The sequence below is a fragment of the Cetorhinus maximus genome, chromosome 9 (assembly GCF_964194155.1).
Source record: "Cetorhinus maximus chromosome 9, sCetMax3.hap1.1, whole genome shotgun sequence".
NCBI classification, from domain to species: Eukaryota; Metazoa; Chordata; class Chondrichthyes; order Lamniformes; family Cetorhinidae; genus Cetorhinus; species Cetorhinus maximus.
This window is the reverse complement of record NC_135887.1, coordinates 15,328,927-15,346,701: the sequence shown is the minus strand read 5'-3', so window position 1 is coordinate 15,346,701 and position 17,775 is coordinate 15,328,927. Positions and strand designations below refer to the sequence as shown.

At 42.6% G+C, this 17,775-nt stretch overlaps 1 protein-coding gene across 1 annotated transcript in view; it reads right to left on the bottom strand.

Annotated features, from left to right (window-relative positions):
- Positions 1 to 2,494: 2,494 nt before the first annotated feature.
- Positions 2,495 to 17,775, bottom strand: part of LOC144684401 (carboxypeptidase M-like) — a 105,361-nt gene continuing 90,080 nt past the window's right edge. Inside the window, exons 11-14 of the mRNA XM_078548131.1 lie at positions 17,098 to 17,250; positions 12,498 to 12,646; positions 10,284 to 10,539; positions 2,495 to 3,879 (exon numbers count right to left, since the gene is read on the bottom strand). Of these exons, the coding sequence (XP_078404257.1) occupies positions 3,797 to 3,879; positions 10,284 to 10,539; positions 12,498 to 12,646; positions 17,098 to 17,250 (641 nt within the window). The 3' untranslated portion in view covers positions 2,495 to 3,796. The remainder of the gene's footprint in view (positions 3,880 to 10,283; positions 10,540 to 12,497; positions 12,647 to 17,097; positions 17,251 to 17,775) is intronic.

Here is a 17,775-nt window from a genome sequence, read left to right as displayed (position 1 = left end):
TTCTGACCTCTTGAGTATCCCTGATTTTAATCATTGCACCATTGGCGGCCATGCTGCCTGCAACCAAGACTCTGAAACTCCTTCCCTAAACCTCTCTGATTCTTTCTTTCAGATGTTCTTAACCTACCTCTTTGACTAAGCTTTTGGCCAACTGACCTAATACCATCTTCTGAGGCCCAGTGTCTAGTTTTGCTAGATAATCATGGTGATCAACTGTCCCAGATTTTACAAGTTCATTCCATAATCAAGGCTATTGTCCTGTGTCCTGGGTTGAAGCTTGCTGGGACACAGGACGTGTATTTCAGACACTTAAAGCCCCTGCATGTATAGTACACTTCTGCGTGTCTGCACTCCTCCTGGCTGTCCAATTGGACGGGTTCAGCAATGCAACCCCCTGCTCCCACAGTTTGGCAGCACACCTCCACTCCTGCTCTCATGGGTTTGACAGCAGCCCCTGGCCGCATGTACGGTCTCCCACATCAAAATGTCCCCTTATTGTTTTCCTGAGAGTTGGTCACTCTGTTTATAATGCTCCCGTGAAGTTCCTTGGGTAAGGTAATTAAGGTAAAGATGTTATATAAATATAATTTGTTATTTAAATTTTCTTTGAGGGTGCAAATACACCCGCACAGACTCAATTGGCCAAATGGACTCTTTTTGTGCTATAACATATTTTGATTCTCTTTATCTGTTCTTCTGTTGCCACTGTCCCTTCAGAACCTCCATCACCTTAAAGCACGATGGGACCCTGATTCACCCTGATTCTTGAGCATCCCGCCTTCCGCAGCCTGAGACTCATCAATTCCATGAGATGACTCACTGTCATGAATACTATGGTGGCAAATTGATGGTGGGATTGAGACTTTCCAAATTGTAATCCCTCACCCCACCCTTTCTTGCCTATCAAGGGTTATGTTTGGGGTGGAGGAGTTTAAACTTGGGATTGAAATGTCTGTTGACTGAGTCAGGGGTATTCTTTTGCTAAAAGTTTAATTACAACTATCAAACTAGATGACAAAGTAATTGATGTACAATTTACTCAGCGGGCTGTTTCTCCTTTTGCATCTTTGGAGAGGAGTATTTGCATGTGTTTCATGTTACCTTCATGACATTTCTTGGAAGCACAGTTTTGCAAAGCCCAATGAAAATTTGATATCTTGATGCAATTATGAGAGATCAGCTTTTTGATTTTCTTTGTCCCAGTCAGAAGGAACATTAGGAATGGTTGGAGGTTCTTCAGCCCCTCAAAATCATTTAATTTGATCATGGCTGACCTCCACTTCAAAACATACTGGAATTATAAGTCCAGTTTCAACCAAGGCCATCAAGAAGGCGGCTGACGGTTCTGTGGAATGTTAGGCAGCAAACTCCAACATAAAGTTTTTGTTAGGGACTGTCTCAACTTCAACTTTACTTTGAATTCCAATGAGAAACAGCCATGTCCGTATATTACATTTTATCTGCTGTTTGTCTTTGCTACTGCTTACCATCAATTTACTATTAATAAATGGGTTCTGTAGTTTATAGCCTGGGCCATGGACTGTTATAACATTAATTCCACTGTTTTACAAAATCTAGGAGATTACAAATAGGCCTATGTTATGGCCAATAAACTGACAATAGTAAAAAGATTTTCTGATTGATGTCTGGGCACTTTACATACATAAACATTACTAGTCTATAAGTGCACTGGTGACATAGGAATTTAGAAGATTTCCCATGTATCTCTGCAAATGGTTCCATAGTACTGTATCATCGGTGTTCAAACATTAAAGCTTCCCCCACTTCATGAGAATCCCTTTTCGAGGAGCCAGTTCCAAACGTGGCTTTGAGTTCTTCTAAAGTTTTGCACCAGGCAATAGATATTTTACACAATCCATGTGTATACATCTCCTGTAGGTCCAATAATCATTAAAGCAGAGCAGTAGGGCAATGTTTTTGGTGCAAAGCTAACAGGAAGGTAATGCTGGAATAGGAATAATTCTGGTTCTAACTGAAACATCTGAGTATTAGAGGGAATGAAGAAAAAAACACAGCTAAGAATCTACTTAAGACATGGCAACTGATGAGGACGATTAAGTTGGGGTGGGGGGAGATTGAGAGGCATGTATGCACTGGTGGTGGAAGATAAAAAGGATGGCTTCGGTTTTCCCAGTGTTGAGCTGGAAGAAATTTCATTTCATCCATGAAATAGTAGCAACAGTGGAGGCAGAAAGGCGTAATTGGGTTTTCAATGTGTACAACCTGTGGACCATGTTACTGTGGAAGCAGGATGTAAATGATGAATGGGAAAGGAAAATAATTATTTGTCATCAATTACTATTCAACAGAAGTGAGGGTCAGCAAGAAGAGAAACCACTTGAGAAGGAATTGTCCCAACTTGTGTCCGTAGGGCTCTTGTTACAGCTCACAGGTCCCATCAGTCTGAGCTGGATTGAAACCCAAGTCCTAGAGGTGAAAAACTTGCCAAAAGAGAACAGATGCAGGAGACTTATTTCAACACAATAATTTATTTTGGAAAGTGCTTTAAAATTTAAATATATAAATCACAAACTCACTGGAAACCAAACTACTTGTCATCAAAATGAACAATTAAGGTCACAGCAATGAGTAGAAGCAAACAATGCTGCAACAAGTATCATTTGAAAACATGGCTTTTTTTTTGGATAGCAAGTACACTCTCGCTGTGTAAAAAAAAAAGCTATGGTGGGTGATTTTGTACTTGGAGACTGACATTATTACAATTCCTGGTGCACTGTGCACAAAGTTGCAGCAAGCAGCAAATTGCTTAGAAATTTCTGAAGGAAGGATTGGTCTTTCCTCTATTCATTGTTCATCAAAACATAATTGTTAATTTTTTTTATTGGTGTTCTCTCTGTTGTACATTTTGGCATTGTTATTTATACTCATTTTTGATTTTGACAGAGAGTTCAAAATTTATCAAAAACATTTAGAACCCATCACTGAGTACGTATTTTTTTAATCAACAAGCTATCAGAGTGTTAAGAGGGCAGGGTAAAAAAACAGCCTTCCCAGGCAGGGTGTCCTTTACATGCATGTCCCAATTGTTTTCACCCCTTACGTCATTTATTTTAAAACTGAGCTTAATATTTGTCATTAATCAGAATTCAATGTTCCATTTTTTAAATTTTTTCAAGGGGTGTGGGCATCGGTGGCAAGGCCAGCATTTGCTGCCCATCCCTAACTGCTCTTAATGATGGGTGAGTGGGGCTCCAGGGCTGCAATATGGTGTATGTAAGCATGATAGAGTCGTTTTCATTGCCTATAGAAACAACAAAGCTGGTGAATGAAGTGTTCGTTACACATTCACTGAGAGATTGAAATGATAACCGTGTGAAGGAAAATGAACTGTTTTGAAATCGCAAAACTTTGAGGTGTTCCAAATTTTGAGAAATTGACACCATTGATCTGGGCAATGCATTTTGCCATGAGAAAAGGGTTGGAATGCCACACGTTAAAGTTGGGGAAGAGCAGTGACATTATCGGGGCTTGGCAAGGGAAGCAGAAGTTAGAAAGGAAGACCACATGGAACTTTTGCAAACAATGAATGGAACAAGTTACCAGGGAGAATTATCAAAAATGGACTGTAGGGATGGGTTCAAGAGACAATGGGATGGGCTTCGAAAGTGAGAAGAGATTAAGGTGAATCATGAGAATTCAGATAGTTTGGTGTTGGATCAATCAAAAAAAAGAACGTTTTTTGTTGGATCTATTGGTTTTTTTTCCTGCTCTAAAAATACTCTGTGTCCTGAAGGTGTAAGATGTTGCAGTCAGATTAAAAAAAAGTCATTGCAGCGGAATCAGAAGTCTCCTTTTGTTTAACTTCCACCTCCTGTGGCTGGGTTTTCGATCTTTTATCTGAAAAAGAACACATTAGTCAGTCACAATGGAACAAATGTTAAAAGTAAACCGAATCCTTTTAAGAGGCTTCCATGAATTGTACAACCATTTCACTGGGAAAGATGGTGGCATAGTGGGAATATCACTGGACTAGTAACCCAGAGGCCTAGACTAACGATCTGGGTGTATGTTCACAGCAGCTGGTGGAATTTAAATTCAATTAATAAATCTGGAATATAAAGTTAGTCTCAATGATGGTGACCATGACAACTATCGTCAATTGTCATAGAAACCTATTTAGTTCACTAATGGAAATCTGCCATCCTTACCCTGTCTGACCTACATGTGCCTATGTCCTCTCTACGGCCCTCCTTGCCTTGGAGAGCAGTTTCAAAAGTAGTGGCATGATTGTTCATAACAAAGGATTCACAGCTGTGAAACTATTAGAACACACTAGCAAGGAATAATATCAATTATCATTTTCTGTCCGCCTCCAATTGGTCCTGCCTGACTTGCAAAGGACTTCATGAGCAGAATTTTTTGTCCCACAGGCAGGTTCGCACCCGAGCTGAATGGGAGTGAAATAGTGCATGATGACGTCGGAAGAGCATCGCGATCTTTTGGTTGGCAGACACACACAAGAGGCAGCAGGGCGCCCACCAACAATTAAGAGGCCCTTAATTAATTAATTAAGCTGCATTTTTCGCTACTCGGTCAACTATTTGGTTGGCAGGCGGGCGAATAGGCCAGGAGGCCTTTGCATTTTTAACGAAAGCTCATTCCACGGGCAGGATGAGGTTTCTGGCGCTTACTAAAAAAAAAATAAAAATTTCTTAACATCCTTTTTCATATGCCCCTCTTCATGTGACTGAGTCACATGTGGAGACATGTTTATCTCATATGTTAAAAGTTAATTTTTGTATTTAAAATCCGTCAGCTCCCTGAGGCAGCTCTGTACTTTCGGGGAGCTGTCAGTGTGCGCTCCCCCCCCGTGCATGCGCACACCTCAGCACTCGCGCTCCTCCCGCCCCCCCACCCCGCAGTACTGAGGCTCCCAGACTGCGTTTCGCGCTGGTTGGCCGTTAATTGGCACCCGCCTGACGAGGGAAAAATTCTGCCCCATGTTCACTCTAATCAAGTTGACAGTTGCAAAAAACACCACAGAAATCATGTAATTATAAAATGAAAGGGACCCACTCAAATTCTAAAGGTAAAAAATCTCCAATGCATGATCAATTATTTAATATAAATATTCATCAGTTATTTGCTAAAAGGATTTGTATTCCGCCTAATTACCATTTAATCCCAAAATCCTTAATCCTCCAGAGGTCTCCAGCATCACAGATGCCAGTCTTCAGCCAATTCGATTCATTCCACGTGATATCAAGAAACAGCTGAAGGCATGGAATACTGCAAAGACTATGGGTCCTGACAATATTCCTGCAAAAGAACTGAAGGTCTGTGCTCCAGAACTTGCCACGTCCCTAACCAAGCTGTTCTAGTACAGCTACAACACTGGCATCTACCCTGCAATGTCGAAATTGTCCAGGTACAATCTGTACACAAAAAGGACAAATCCATTCCGGCCTATTACTGCCCCATCAATCTATCAAGCTTTGTCCTAGATTGTGTTGAGATCCTTGAGTGTTGTTAGAGCTGCAGTCATCCAGGCAAGTGGAGAGTATTCCATCATACTCCTGATTTGTGCCTTGTAGATGGAGGACAGTGTTTGGGAAGAAAAGAGGTGAGTTACTTGCTGCAGAATTCACTGCCTCTGACCTGCTCTTGTAGCCACAGGATTCACATGCCTGCTCCAGTTCATTTCTGGTCAATGGTAGTTCCCAGGATGTTGATGGTGGGGGATTCATCGATCGTGATGTCATTGAATGCCAAGGGCAGATGGTTAGATTACCTCTTGTTGGAAATGGTCATTGCCTAGCACTCATATGGCGTGGATGTTACTTGCCACTTATCAGCCCAAACCTGAATGTTGTCCTAGTCTTGCTGCATATGGGCACCGACTGCTTCAGTATCTGTGAAGTTGCAAGTGATACTGAACATTCTGCAATCATCAGCGAGCATCCCTACTTCTGACCTTATGATGGAAGGAAGGTCATTGGTGAAGCAACTGGAGATGGTTGGGCCTAGGACACTACTCTGAGGAAATCCTGCAGCGATATCCAGGGACTGAGCTTATCAACTCCAACAACTACAACCAACTTCCTGTATGCTAGGTATGACTCCAACCAGTGGAGAGTTCCCCCCAATTCCCATTGACTTCAATTTTGCTACAGTCCTTGATCCCACACTTGGTCAAAGGCTGTCTTGCTTTGAAGGACCTCACCTCTTGAGTTCAGCTCTTTTGTCTATGTTTGGATGAAGGTGGAAATGAGGTCAGAAGCCAAGTGGACCTGGCAAAACCCTAGATAAAAGGAAAATATTGCGGATGCTGGAAATCTGAAAGCTCTGAAGAAGAGTCATATGGACTTGAAACATTAACTTTTTCTCTCTCCACAAATGCTGCTGAGTTTTTCTAGCATTTTCTGTTTTTTAACTGGTTATTGCAGGAGAGCAGGCTATTGCTGAGCAGGACCTGGTGAGCAGGTTATTGCTGAGTAAGTGCCTCTTGATAGCACTGTTGATGACCCCTTCCAACACTTTGCTAATGATCAAGAGTAGCCTAATGAGATGGTAATTGGTCGCATAGGATTTGCAAGTGCCTTTTGTGGACAGGTTTTCCACATTGTTGGGTAGATGAAAGTGTTGTAGCTGTACTGGAACAGCTTGACTTGGGGCATGTCTACTCTAGAGCACAAGTCTTCAGCATTATTCCAGCACTATTCCCGGTGTGAATAACCTTTGCAATAACCAGTGCCTTCAGCCATTTCTTGATATCACATAGAATGAATCGAATTTGGTGATGCTGGTGATGTCAGAAAGAGTCTGAGATGGATCATCCACTTGGTACTTCTGCCTGAGGGTAGTCGTTAATGCTTCAGCCTTCCCTTTTGCACTGATGTGCTGGGCTACCCCTTTATTGAGGATGGGGATTATTTTGGAGCCTCCTCCTCCAGTTTCTGTGCATAACTTTTTAAAATTCATTTACAGGATGTGGACATCGTTGGTGAGGCTAGCATGTATTGTCCATCCCTAAATGCCCCTGAGAAGGTGGTGGTGGGCTGCCTTCTTGAACCGCTGCAGCCTCCTTGGTGTAAGTACACATACAGTGCTGTTAGGGAGGGAGTTCCAGGATTATGACCTGAGACAGTGAAGGAATGGCGATATATTTCCAAGTCAGGATAGTGAGTGGCTTGGAGGGGAGCTTGCAAGTGGTGGTATTCCCATGTGTCTGCTGCCCTTGTCCTTCTAAATGGCAGCGGTCATGGGTTTGGAAAGTGCTGTCTAAGGAGCCTTGGTGAGTTCCTGAAGTGCATCTTGTAGATGGTACACACTGCTGCCCCTAAGCATTGGTGGTGGAGGGAGTGAATGTTTGTGGATGGGGTGCCAATCACGCAGGCTGCTTTGTCCTGGATGGTGTCGAGCTTCTTGTGTTGTTGGAGCTGCACTCATCCAGGCGAGTGGAAAGTATTCCATCACACTCCTGACTTGTGCCTTGCAGATGGTGGACAGGCTTTGGGGAGTCAGGAGGTGAGTTACTCGCCACAGGATTCCTAGCCTCTGACCTGCTCTTGTAGCCACAGTATTTATATGGCTAGTCCAGTTCAGTTTCTGGTCAATGATAAGCCCCAGGATGTTGATAGTGGGGGATTCAGCAATGGTAATGCCATTGAATGGCAAGGGGCAATGGTTAGGTTCATTCTTGTTGGAGATGGTCTTTGCCTGGCACTTGTGTGGCATGAATGTTACTTGCCACCTGTCAGCCCAAGCCTGGATATTGTCCAGGTCTTGCTGCATTTGGACATGGACTGCTTCAGTATCTGAGGAGTCGTGAATGGTGCTGAACATTGTGCAATCATCAGTGAACATCCCCACTTCTGACCTTATGATGGAAGGAAGGTCATTGATGAAGTAGCTGAAGATGGCTGGGCTGAGGACACTACCCTGAGGAACTCCTGCAGTGATGTCTTGGAACTGAGATGATTGACCGCCAACAACCACAACTATCTTCCTTTGTGCTAGGTATGACTCTAACCAGCTGAGAATTTTCCCCAATTCCCATTGACTTCAGTTTTGTTAGGGCTCCTTGATGCCACACTCAGTCAAATGTTGCCTTGATGTCATGGGCAGTCACTCTCACCTCACCTCGGGAGTTCAGCTCTTTAGTCCATATTTGAACCAAGGCTGTAATGAGATCAGGAGCTGAGTGGTCCTGGCAGAACTCAAACTGGGCATCAGTGAGCAGTTTATTGCTAAGCAAGTGCCACTTGATAGCACTGTTGATGACCCCTTCCATCACTTAAGTGATGATCCAGAGTAGACTAATGGGCTGGTAATTGGCTGGGTTGGATTTCTCCTGCTTTTTGTGTACAGGGCATACCTGGACAATTTTCAACATTGTCAGGTATATGCCAGTGTCGTAGCTGTACTGGAGCAGCTTGGCTAGTCACGTGGCAAGCTCTGGAGCACAAGTCTTCAGTACAATTACCGGAATAATGTCAGGGCCCATAGCCTTTGCATTATCCAGTGCCTTCAGCTGTTTCTTGCTATCATGTGGAGTGAATTGAGTTGGCTGAAGACTGGCATCTGCGATGCTGGGGCCCTCTGGAGGAGGCTGAGATGGATCATCCACTTGGCACTACTGGCTGAAGATTGTTGCAAATGCTTCAGCCTTATCTTATGCACTGACTTGCTGGGCTCCTTCATCATTGAGAATGGGGATATTTGTGGAGCCTCCTCCTCCAGTGAGTTGTTTAATGGCCCAACACCATTCACGACTGGATGTGGCAGGGCTGCAGAGCTTAGATCTGATCCACTGGTTGTGGAATCGCTTAGCTCCGTCTATCACTTGCTGCTTATGCTGTTTAGCACACAAATAGTCCTGTGTTGTAACTTCACTAGGTTGACACCCCATTTTTAGGTATGCCTGGTGCTGCTCCTGAGTGTATTTAAGACCAAGATAGATAGGTTCTTGATTGGTAAGGGGATCAAAGGTTACGGGGAGAAGTCGGGAGAATGGGGTTGAGAAACTTATCAGCCATGATTGAATGGCGGAGCAGACTCAATGGGCCGAATGGCCTAATTTCTGCTCCTATGTCTTATGCCCTCTTACACTCTTCATTGAACCATGGTTGAGCCCCTTGCTTGGTGGTTGCTAGATCTGTTCAAAATCTATCCCATTTGTCATGGTGCCACAAAACATGATAGAGGACATCTTCAATGTGAAGAAGGGACTCCGTCTCCACGAGGACTGCGTGGTGGTCATTCTTACCGATACTGTCGTGGACAGATGCATCTGCAGCAGGCAGGTTGGCGAGGATGAGATTAAGTATGTTTTTCCCTCACCACCAGACCTAGTCTAGCAGTTATGTCCTTTATAACTTGGCCAGCTCGGTCAGTAGTTGTGCTGTTGAGCCACTCTTGGTAATGGACATTTAAGTCCCTCACCCAGAGTACATTCTGCACCCTTGCCACCCTCAGTGCTTCCTCCAAAGGGTGTTCAACATGGAGGAGCACTGATTCATCAGCTGAGGTGAGGGGGGTTGTGGTACGTGGTAATCAGCGGGAGGAGGTTTCCTTGCCCATGTTTGACCTGATGCCATGAGACTTCATGGGGTCCAGAGTCAATGTTGAGGACTCCCAGGGCAATTCCCTCCCAACTGTATACCATTGTGCTGCCACCTCTGCTGGCTCTGTCCTGCCAGTGGGACAGGACATACCCAAGGATGGTGATGGTGGTGTCTGGGACATTGTCTGTCAGACATGATTCTGTGAATATAACTATGTCAGACTGTTGCTTGAAAAGTCTGTAAGACAGCTCTCCCAAGTCTGGCACTAGCCCCCAGATGTTAGACTTTACAGGGTCAACAGGGCTGAGTTTGCCGTTGTCATTTCCAGTGCCTAGGTTAGGTCAGGTTGTCTGTTCGGTTCCATTCCTTTTACACTTTTTAGCAGTTTGGTACAACTGAGTGGTTTACTAGGCCATATTGCTGTGGATCTGGAATCATATGTAGGGCAGACCAAGGAAGGATGGCAGATTTCCTTCCCTAAAGGGCATTAGTGAATGAGATGGGCTTTTATGACAATGGTCATCATTAGGCTCTTAATTCCTGATATTTATTGAATTCAAATTTCACCATCTGACATTGTGGGATTCGAACCCAGATCCCCAGAGCATAACCCTGGGTCCCTGGATTATTCGTCAAGTGACAATACCATGACACCACCCCTACCCCGCCTTTGTTCTATGTTTCTTGATATCTTTACATAGCAACCTTTTATTTCTTACCATGTTGTTCACGTACTTATCTGAGGTTTTATGAGGTAGAAAACCAAAATCCCACATAGAACGCCTCCAACAGCCACACCAATACAGATACCGGTAAATTCCCCAGAACTGAAAGAGTATTTGTTTGAAGGTGGCGCTAGAGTTGGATTGGGTATGACTGAATCATCTGTTTTCTTCAGAATAAAGTTCACAACTGTTGCACTATATGGATATGAAGAAGTGTCTTTCAAGGTTATAGTTACTGTTGATTGATGGTAACCTTCCTTAAATACCTATAGGAATAGGAAACAAAACAGCTTGTGTCAGACTCTCATTTAAAATCTGTTACAAACATTTGTCTTTCCTTTGCGTTAACTTTCCACCAGAAGGTGCTGACTCATGCTGCGATACTGTTCCACTGGCACGGGCTCCTGCTCTCTGTACCGCAGCCAAATACTTTTTGTTCAACTGTCAGCCTGAGCAAGCTTATCAGTTGTGGGGGGACATCACAGCCTAGGTGATCCTGCCTTCACCTTATTCTTCTTCTCCCACTGTCGAGCAAAGGGTCATTGAGAACTAGTTATGACGTCCTACCTGTGCCCCCACGCAAACAGGTATTGAACTTGTGCATGGCTGAGTGCCATGCTGGGTGATGACCTTGTGAGTGTTACCACTGATTTAATGTAGGAATAGCGGCAGTCAATTTGGGCACAGCAAACTCCCACAAACAGAATTTGATAATGGCCAAATAACCTGTTTTAGTGATTTTTATTGAGGGATAAATATTGGCCAGGACATCACGGATAACTCCCTTGCTCTTATTTAAAATATTGTCATGGGATCTATCACATCCACATGAGAGGTGGATGAGCTCTTGGCCTTGTTAGAAAGACAGCACACCTGACAGTGCAGTGCTTCCTCAGCACTGCACTGGAGTGTTAGCCTAGACTTTTGTGCTCGATTCTCCTGCAGTGGGACTTTAATTGACAACCTTCTAACTCAGAGGCAAATGTGCTACCAACTGAGCCATAACTAATACAATGTTATATCATCAAGGGAGTAGGATGCAAGTAGATTATGTAAAAGGAATCTGTGCCCAAAGAAATGGAGAATGTACAGTGCTCTGTAGAGGATCCTTGCAAATGCTACTGTGCAGAGAACATAGGGACAAGAGTAGGCCATTCAGCTCCTTGAACATATTCTGCCATTCAATTAGATCATGGTTGACCTGACTCTCAACACTATTTGTCTGCCTTTGCTTCATTTTCCTTAATATTCTTACCTAACAAACATCTATCTTTCTCAGTTTTGAAATTTTCAATTGACCATCAATTCAACCATGCTTCAACAACATTTTTGGGGGAGAAAGTTCCAGATTTCCACAACACTTTTTTGTGAGGAAGGGCTTCCTGACATCACCTCTGAACAGCCTAGCTCTAATTTTTAGATTATTCTCTCTTTTCTCACAAGAGGAAATAGTTTCTCTCTATCTACCTTTAAGCATCTTAAACACATCAGTTAGGTCACCTCTTAACCTTCTATACTCAAAGGAATACAAGCCTAGACTCTACAACCTGTCCTCATAATTTAACCCTTTTACTGCAGTATCATTATTGTGGATGAGGGCTATACCCACTCCAAGGTCAATATATCCTTTCTGATGTATGGTGCCCAGGACTGATTATAGTACTGCAGATGCTGTCTAAATAGGACAATGGTAACAAAACTTCCTCCCATTTGCGTTCCAGTCCTCTTGATATAAAGGCTATTGTTCCAATTGCTTTTTAAATATAGCTTTGCATCTAACCACTAGCTTTAAGTGACTTCTGTGCATCGATCCCCAAGTCTCTCTGCTCCTTCACAATTCTTAACTTCTTACCATTTAGAAAATACATTGGTCCAAAGTGGATGACCTCACAATTTTCCATACTGAACTGGATCTCAGTCATCATCTTCATCTCAATGAGCTTAAATCTATTAATGTCCCTTTGCAGCATTCTGCTTCCGTCCACACTACTACTGTGCCACCTAACCTAGTGTCATTAGCAAACCTGGATATATGGCTCTGTATTCCTTCATCTAACTCATTGATAAACATGGCAAAACAATTGATTAAGTATAGAGAACAATTGATTAATGAGTTTTTGAAGTATCTTGGATCATACCAGTGGTAAGTAACACTTCCCTTGGATCTAAATTTCAACCTAAGGTTTAAAAAACACTTGAGACTGAAAGTTCCTGAAACTAATACCTTAACTTTGTATGTGCCAGGTAGTAAAAGCCTGTAATATTCCCCAGAAGCAGAGGTATTAAAGGGAATTGGGGTAGTACGGTTGTTTATTTGCACGTGGGCCCCCGAGAGTTTGTTGTTCATCTCATCAAATACTTGGCCTTTTATACCTGTTGGTAGAGCACACAATTAGATTCTGATCAGAGAAAACATCAAATTCTTCTGTTTGAAATATGTTTAAAAAAAAAGTTGGTTTCTTCCTTCCCATATGAGGACCAGGAAGCTTGATTCTAGAACACTAGATACCCATTTGCAGTGTGACAGTTTAGACAAAGTGGACCTAATCGTGCAATAGTAAAAATGTTTGTTCCATTGTAGAGTCGAGGAGGCTTTATAATTATTTTATTTTTTGTTTGTTCAAGTTGGCCATTTTAAAAACAAGATCATTCATTGCTGTCTAATTGTTGTTTTTTTTCTTTTATCTTATCTCCATTGTTACAATGGGTGTTCATTATCCGCTGTCATGGGGGGATCCACTTCCCATCCTCCCATGTGGATTATCAAAATTGACAGATAATTGACAGATCTATCTGTGCAGACTGAAGTTGGAATTCTGACCATCCCAAACCTGGCCACACCAGAGATGAAGTCAGGAGGTGAAGCATCAAACTGAAGTGCATGTTGGTCAGCTACAGTGTTCTGCTCCATCTTGGAGCTATTTTTCAAACACCAAGACTGACCTCCCATTTCTGAAATACCACCCACCTCAATACCTCCTCGCCTCCACCATACTGAAACCCTTACCCAGACTTCTGTCACCTCCAATCTCAGCTTTTCTAATACCTACTTAGCTGGCCTTGCAAGATCCATTTTACACATATTCACAGCCAGAGCTCTGTTGTCCATATTCAATCCCAAACTAAGTCTTCCTCCCACCCACTCCACATTTGCCCTAGTCCTCATCAACATTCACTGGCTTCCCATCCTCCCAACTTGAAAATCCTTCTTCTCATTCACAAATCCCTATATGACCTCACTCTAATACCACATCTGCAACCTTCCCTGCCTTGCACCCTCCACTCCTGAGTCTGGATTTCTGGGCATTCCCTCATCTCGTCATCAGCAGCAGAACTTTAAGCCATTGTGGCATTAGCGTTCATCTCTCAATGCCTTCAAATATGCCTCGGTAACTTTGATCACCTCCTCTATCCCTCATATCCCACTTTCAGCTTGGTGTCTTGTTACCTCCCCTCCCCTAAACTGTGCAAGGTGTGTTCAGACATTTAATTGCACTGCATAAGTGTAAGTTGTTGAAGTCGCAGCCCGGTACACTTAGAATTCGGAACAAGACACACTGAAAGCATAACAAAAACAAAAGTACCTGGAAAAACTCAGCAGGTCTGACAGCATCTGCAGGGAGGAACACAGTTAGCATTTCGAGTCCGTATGACTCTTCACAGAACTAAGGAAAAATAGAAAAGGGGTGAAATATAAGCTGGTTTAAGGGGGGTGGGACAGGTAGAGCTGGATAGAGGGCCAGTGATAGGTGGAGATAACCAAAAGATGTCATAGACAAAAGGACAAAGAGGTGTTGAAGCTGGTGATATTATCTAAGGAATGTGTTAATAAAGGTACAGATAGCCCTAGTGGGGGCGGGATGGGGGGAAGGGATCGAAATAGGCCAAAAGGCAGAGATAAAACACGACTGGATGTAGCAGCTTAAGAGTTAAGACCCTGACTCCAGTTGTCCCAGCGTGTAAATAACTGCAAATATAGAAGAAAGATGAAAACAGGTAAGTGGGGCCATGAGTGATCTTATAATTTTATTATTTGTTAACTTTATCTCTTTATGCACTTCACAGTTTTTCTTTTCTTAATAATATGAAGTTGGGAACACCCATGGGTTTGAATGAGCCCAATTGTATCTAAATAACACTATATTTTATCAACACTGAATACATTGTAACCTGCAAATATTACACACTGTCATAAATATTGCTATCATTCCCTTGCGTCAAAGTAGGTAGTACGCCCACTACTAAATTTAAAGATATTTATTTAATTGTAAAGCCAGATCTACAAATTTTGCTGCCTTTTGAATTTACTCTCACAATGCATATTCCGAGTCCAGGTAGCGGGGGATTTCTTTACAAACCTCTAACATTACTAAATGGCACATAGTCAGTCATGACTATTATTCCCAGATCTGCAAATTCCTTCACGTGCTGGATTGCAGTTATACAGGCAACAGCCCACTATTCAGCATCTATACTGAGTGCTATACTCTTTGTGCAAATGTGGGCAACTTATTAGATCCCAGTAGGCAGCAGCAGCAAAGCCTAATTCTGTCATCCTACCATGCCCATTGATCTATATTTTTCACAAGCGTTGTGATTTGGAATAGGAATCCTGGCTGATTAGTTCCCTTTCTTCGCTCTTGGGCACCAGAGTCAATCATAGTGCCTGTGCTTTCGGCTCAGTTGACTGCTTAGACTCAGGATCGAGCACAGGAACATGGCATGACTCAATTCCACGCTGGAGTCTAGACTTTTTGATCAGGGTTATTTTAAGCCCAGTAGTCACCCAACTAAAGAAAATGAAACACTACTGTTAAACGTCAATTGATAAATCAAGACATAGGACACAAGTGTACCAAGTGAGCTCTGGGAGGAGCTAGGTAAATATATTGTCAGCAGGTCTCAGCAGGCTGATACAAGTAAGTTGTAAAGTCATAAAATCTGACTAATGTTTGCCACAAGCAAACCCTGTCTGTTACAGTCAACTAACTTCAATTGCTTGGCAAGCATACACAAAGAACCACAGTCAGTGAACATAGTCTGAACTGCAACTTGAGGTCTAGTTTTTAAGGAACTGTTAATACGTTTTTTGACGAAATAGTAACTCATCCAGTTTGTGTAACCCAGTTAAACTGGCTGTTAAAAGTCCAAAATTGGTCAACAACAAAGTTGACCTGTCACATGGGGTAACGCAGTCAGTTACGTGCAAACGCACACTTGCAGTCTTTAAGAAGCGACGTGATTCGAACAAAACCACAATTCCCACAGCTTAGTGTGATTGATTGAGATTGGAGTTTATTTAGCAATATTACTGAAAGCAGAATACCATTTAAAATGCTTTGTGCTTCATATAGAATATTAGAACTTTGGTTGGTTTTTAACTCATTTAGGCATTCTCAGTCTAAGGCCAAAAGATATCTGCCTCACAAGGGCATATCCGCAAAACAAGATTTAAAAAAATTTGTTCTTGGGATGTGAGCACTGCTGGCTCAGCTCACATTTTATAGTCCATATATTGCCCATCCAATATTTAGTGCTGACCCCTAATTCCCCTTGAGAGGGTGATGGGGAGCCACCTACAACTGAGTAGCTTGCTAGGTCACTTCACAGGACAGTTAAGAGTCAACCACGTCGGTGTGGGCCTTGAGTCACATGTACAACAAATCAGCAAGAATAGCAGATTTCTGCCCCCAAAGTGAGCCCAGATGGGTTTTTAACAGAAATCCAGTTGTTTCACGATCGTTATTAACAAAGAATAGCATTTTATTTCGGATTTGTTAATTAATTGAATTTAAATTCCTCCAGCTGCCAGGGTGGGATGTGAACACCTTTCTCCGCAGCAATAGTCTAGGCCTCTGGATTACTAATCCAGTAACATTACCATTATGCAACCTGCAAGAAGTGACGGCCAAGTGAGAATCCCCCTCTGTGCTATGAGGGCCATCATAATTGTCATTACAGAGAATTAACAGCACAGTAAGAGACAAAAGCCCAACTGGTTTATGCCAGTTTATGCCCCACCAGCTTCCTCCCATCCTATTTCATCTAACACTATCTGCATTTCCTTCTATTCATTTCTCCCTCATATAATTATCGAGCTGCTCTTAAATATATCAATGCCATTTGACTTAACTACACTATGTGCTCATGAGTTCCACATTTTCAACACTCTCTGGTTAAAGGAGTTCCTCCAGAATTCCTTATTGAATTTATTAATGACTATCTGATATTTATGGCCCCTCGTTTTGGACTCTTCCACAAGTGGAAACATCTTTACTACATCTATCTTATTACCCATTAATAAATGTAAAGATTTCTATTAGGTCACAATCATGTTTTTCAGAGGTATGCAAAGAATATCCAGGGTTAAGACCATAAGATGTAAGAGCAGAAGTAGGCCTTTGGCCCATCAGGTCTGCTCTGCCATTCAATGAGATCAAGGCTGATCTGATAATCCATGGCAACGCCTCTATCAATCAGAGTCCATTTGCCAACCAATCAGCACTTTCTTCTCATACGGTATAAAGTTGTTGCTTCTCCTGATGTTGGTATTCTTGTGATTGTCCTGATGAGTGCAAGACAAGAAGCTTCAATAAAATCTATTTTTTCAGCAATACTCAAGTTCTGTACTACCAAATGACTAAAGGGTGATTATTAATAAGTTCTGTAACTGTACCCCAGCTTTCCAAATGTCATTATTTATTTAATAAATATTGCCCTCTCTCATTTGTTTCAACTGTAGAAACTACTGGTAATCAACTTTTTTTTCTCAATTGGTCTAAGTATTCAAAAAGACAAAGTTCAACATTTTGCCAAACTGTTACCTAAATGACCCTGTTTCAGGTATTGAATCAAGGCATCTCTGTTGTCCCACCAGAAATGCTGGAGCTCCTCCGCTGGGGGATATTTGCAACAAGACACTTCCAGAGTGACTTCCAGACATTGACCCCACATATAATTGTAGTCCTGCATGCTACCTGTGAAAAGGAAGGATTGGTCAGTTACTGCAGATGCGTTACAGCTTTCCCTATTTGGCCTCACTAACTTTCAGACAAAGTGGTGGAAATGGGCTGGAAACAAATAGAAACCCATTGGGAACCTCTGCTGAAGATTCTGGCAGAGTTTGTGAGGTCAGGTGGTGATTCCTTAATTTGGATATGGTCCAGTATTCTGTCCAGTCCTGGGAGGTTGAAAAATGAGGTGGAGACTGGCCACTCTGGAGGGAGCTTCAGGCCCCACCCACTCCTGTGGTGCCTTGGAATGCCCCTTTATAAGGAGACCATGAAACCAAAAATATGCTCCCGTTTTATTGAATGGTTCAGCCTATAACCCAGGACTGGACACCTCAGGTAGGTTCCACTTGTGCCCCTCTAATGGAGGTTCACTCCAAACAAAGCTCCTTAGAAATCGAGTGCAGAGGTCAGGCCCTGTTCTATCAAGGATCTGGGCCTCATTTGTGGATATTCTCCAGTATTCCTGTCTGATTATAGTGGAAGTGTGCC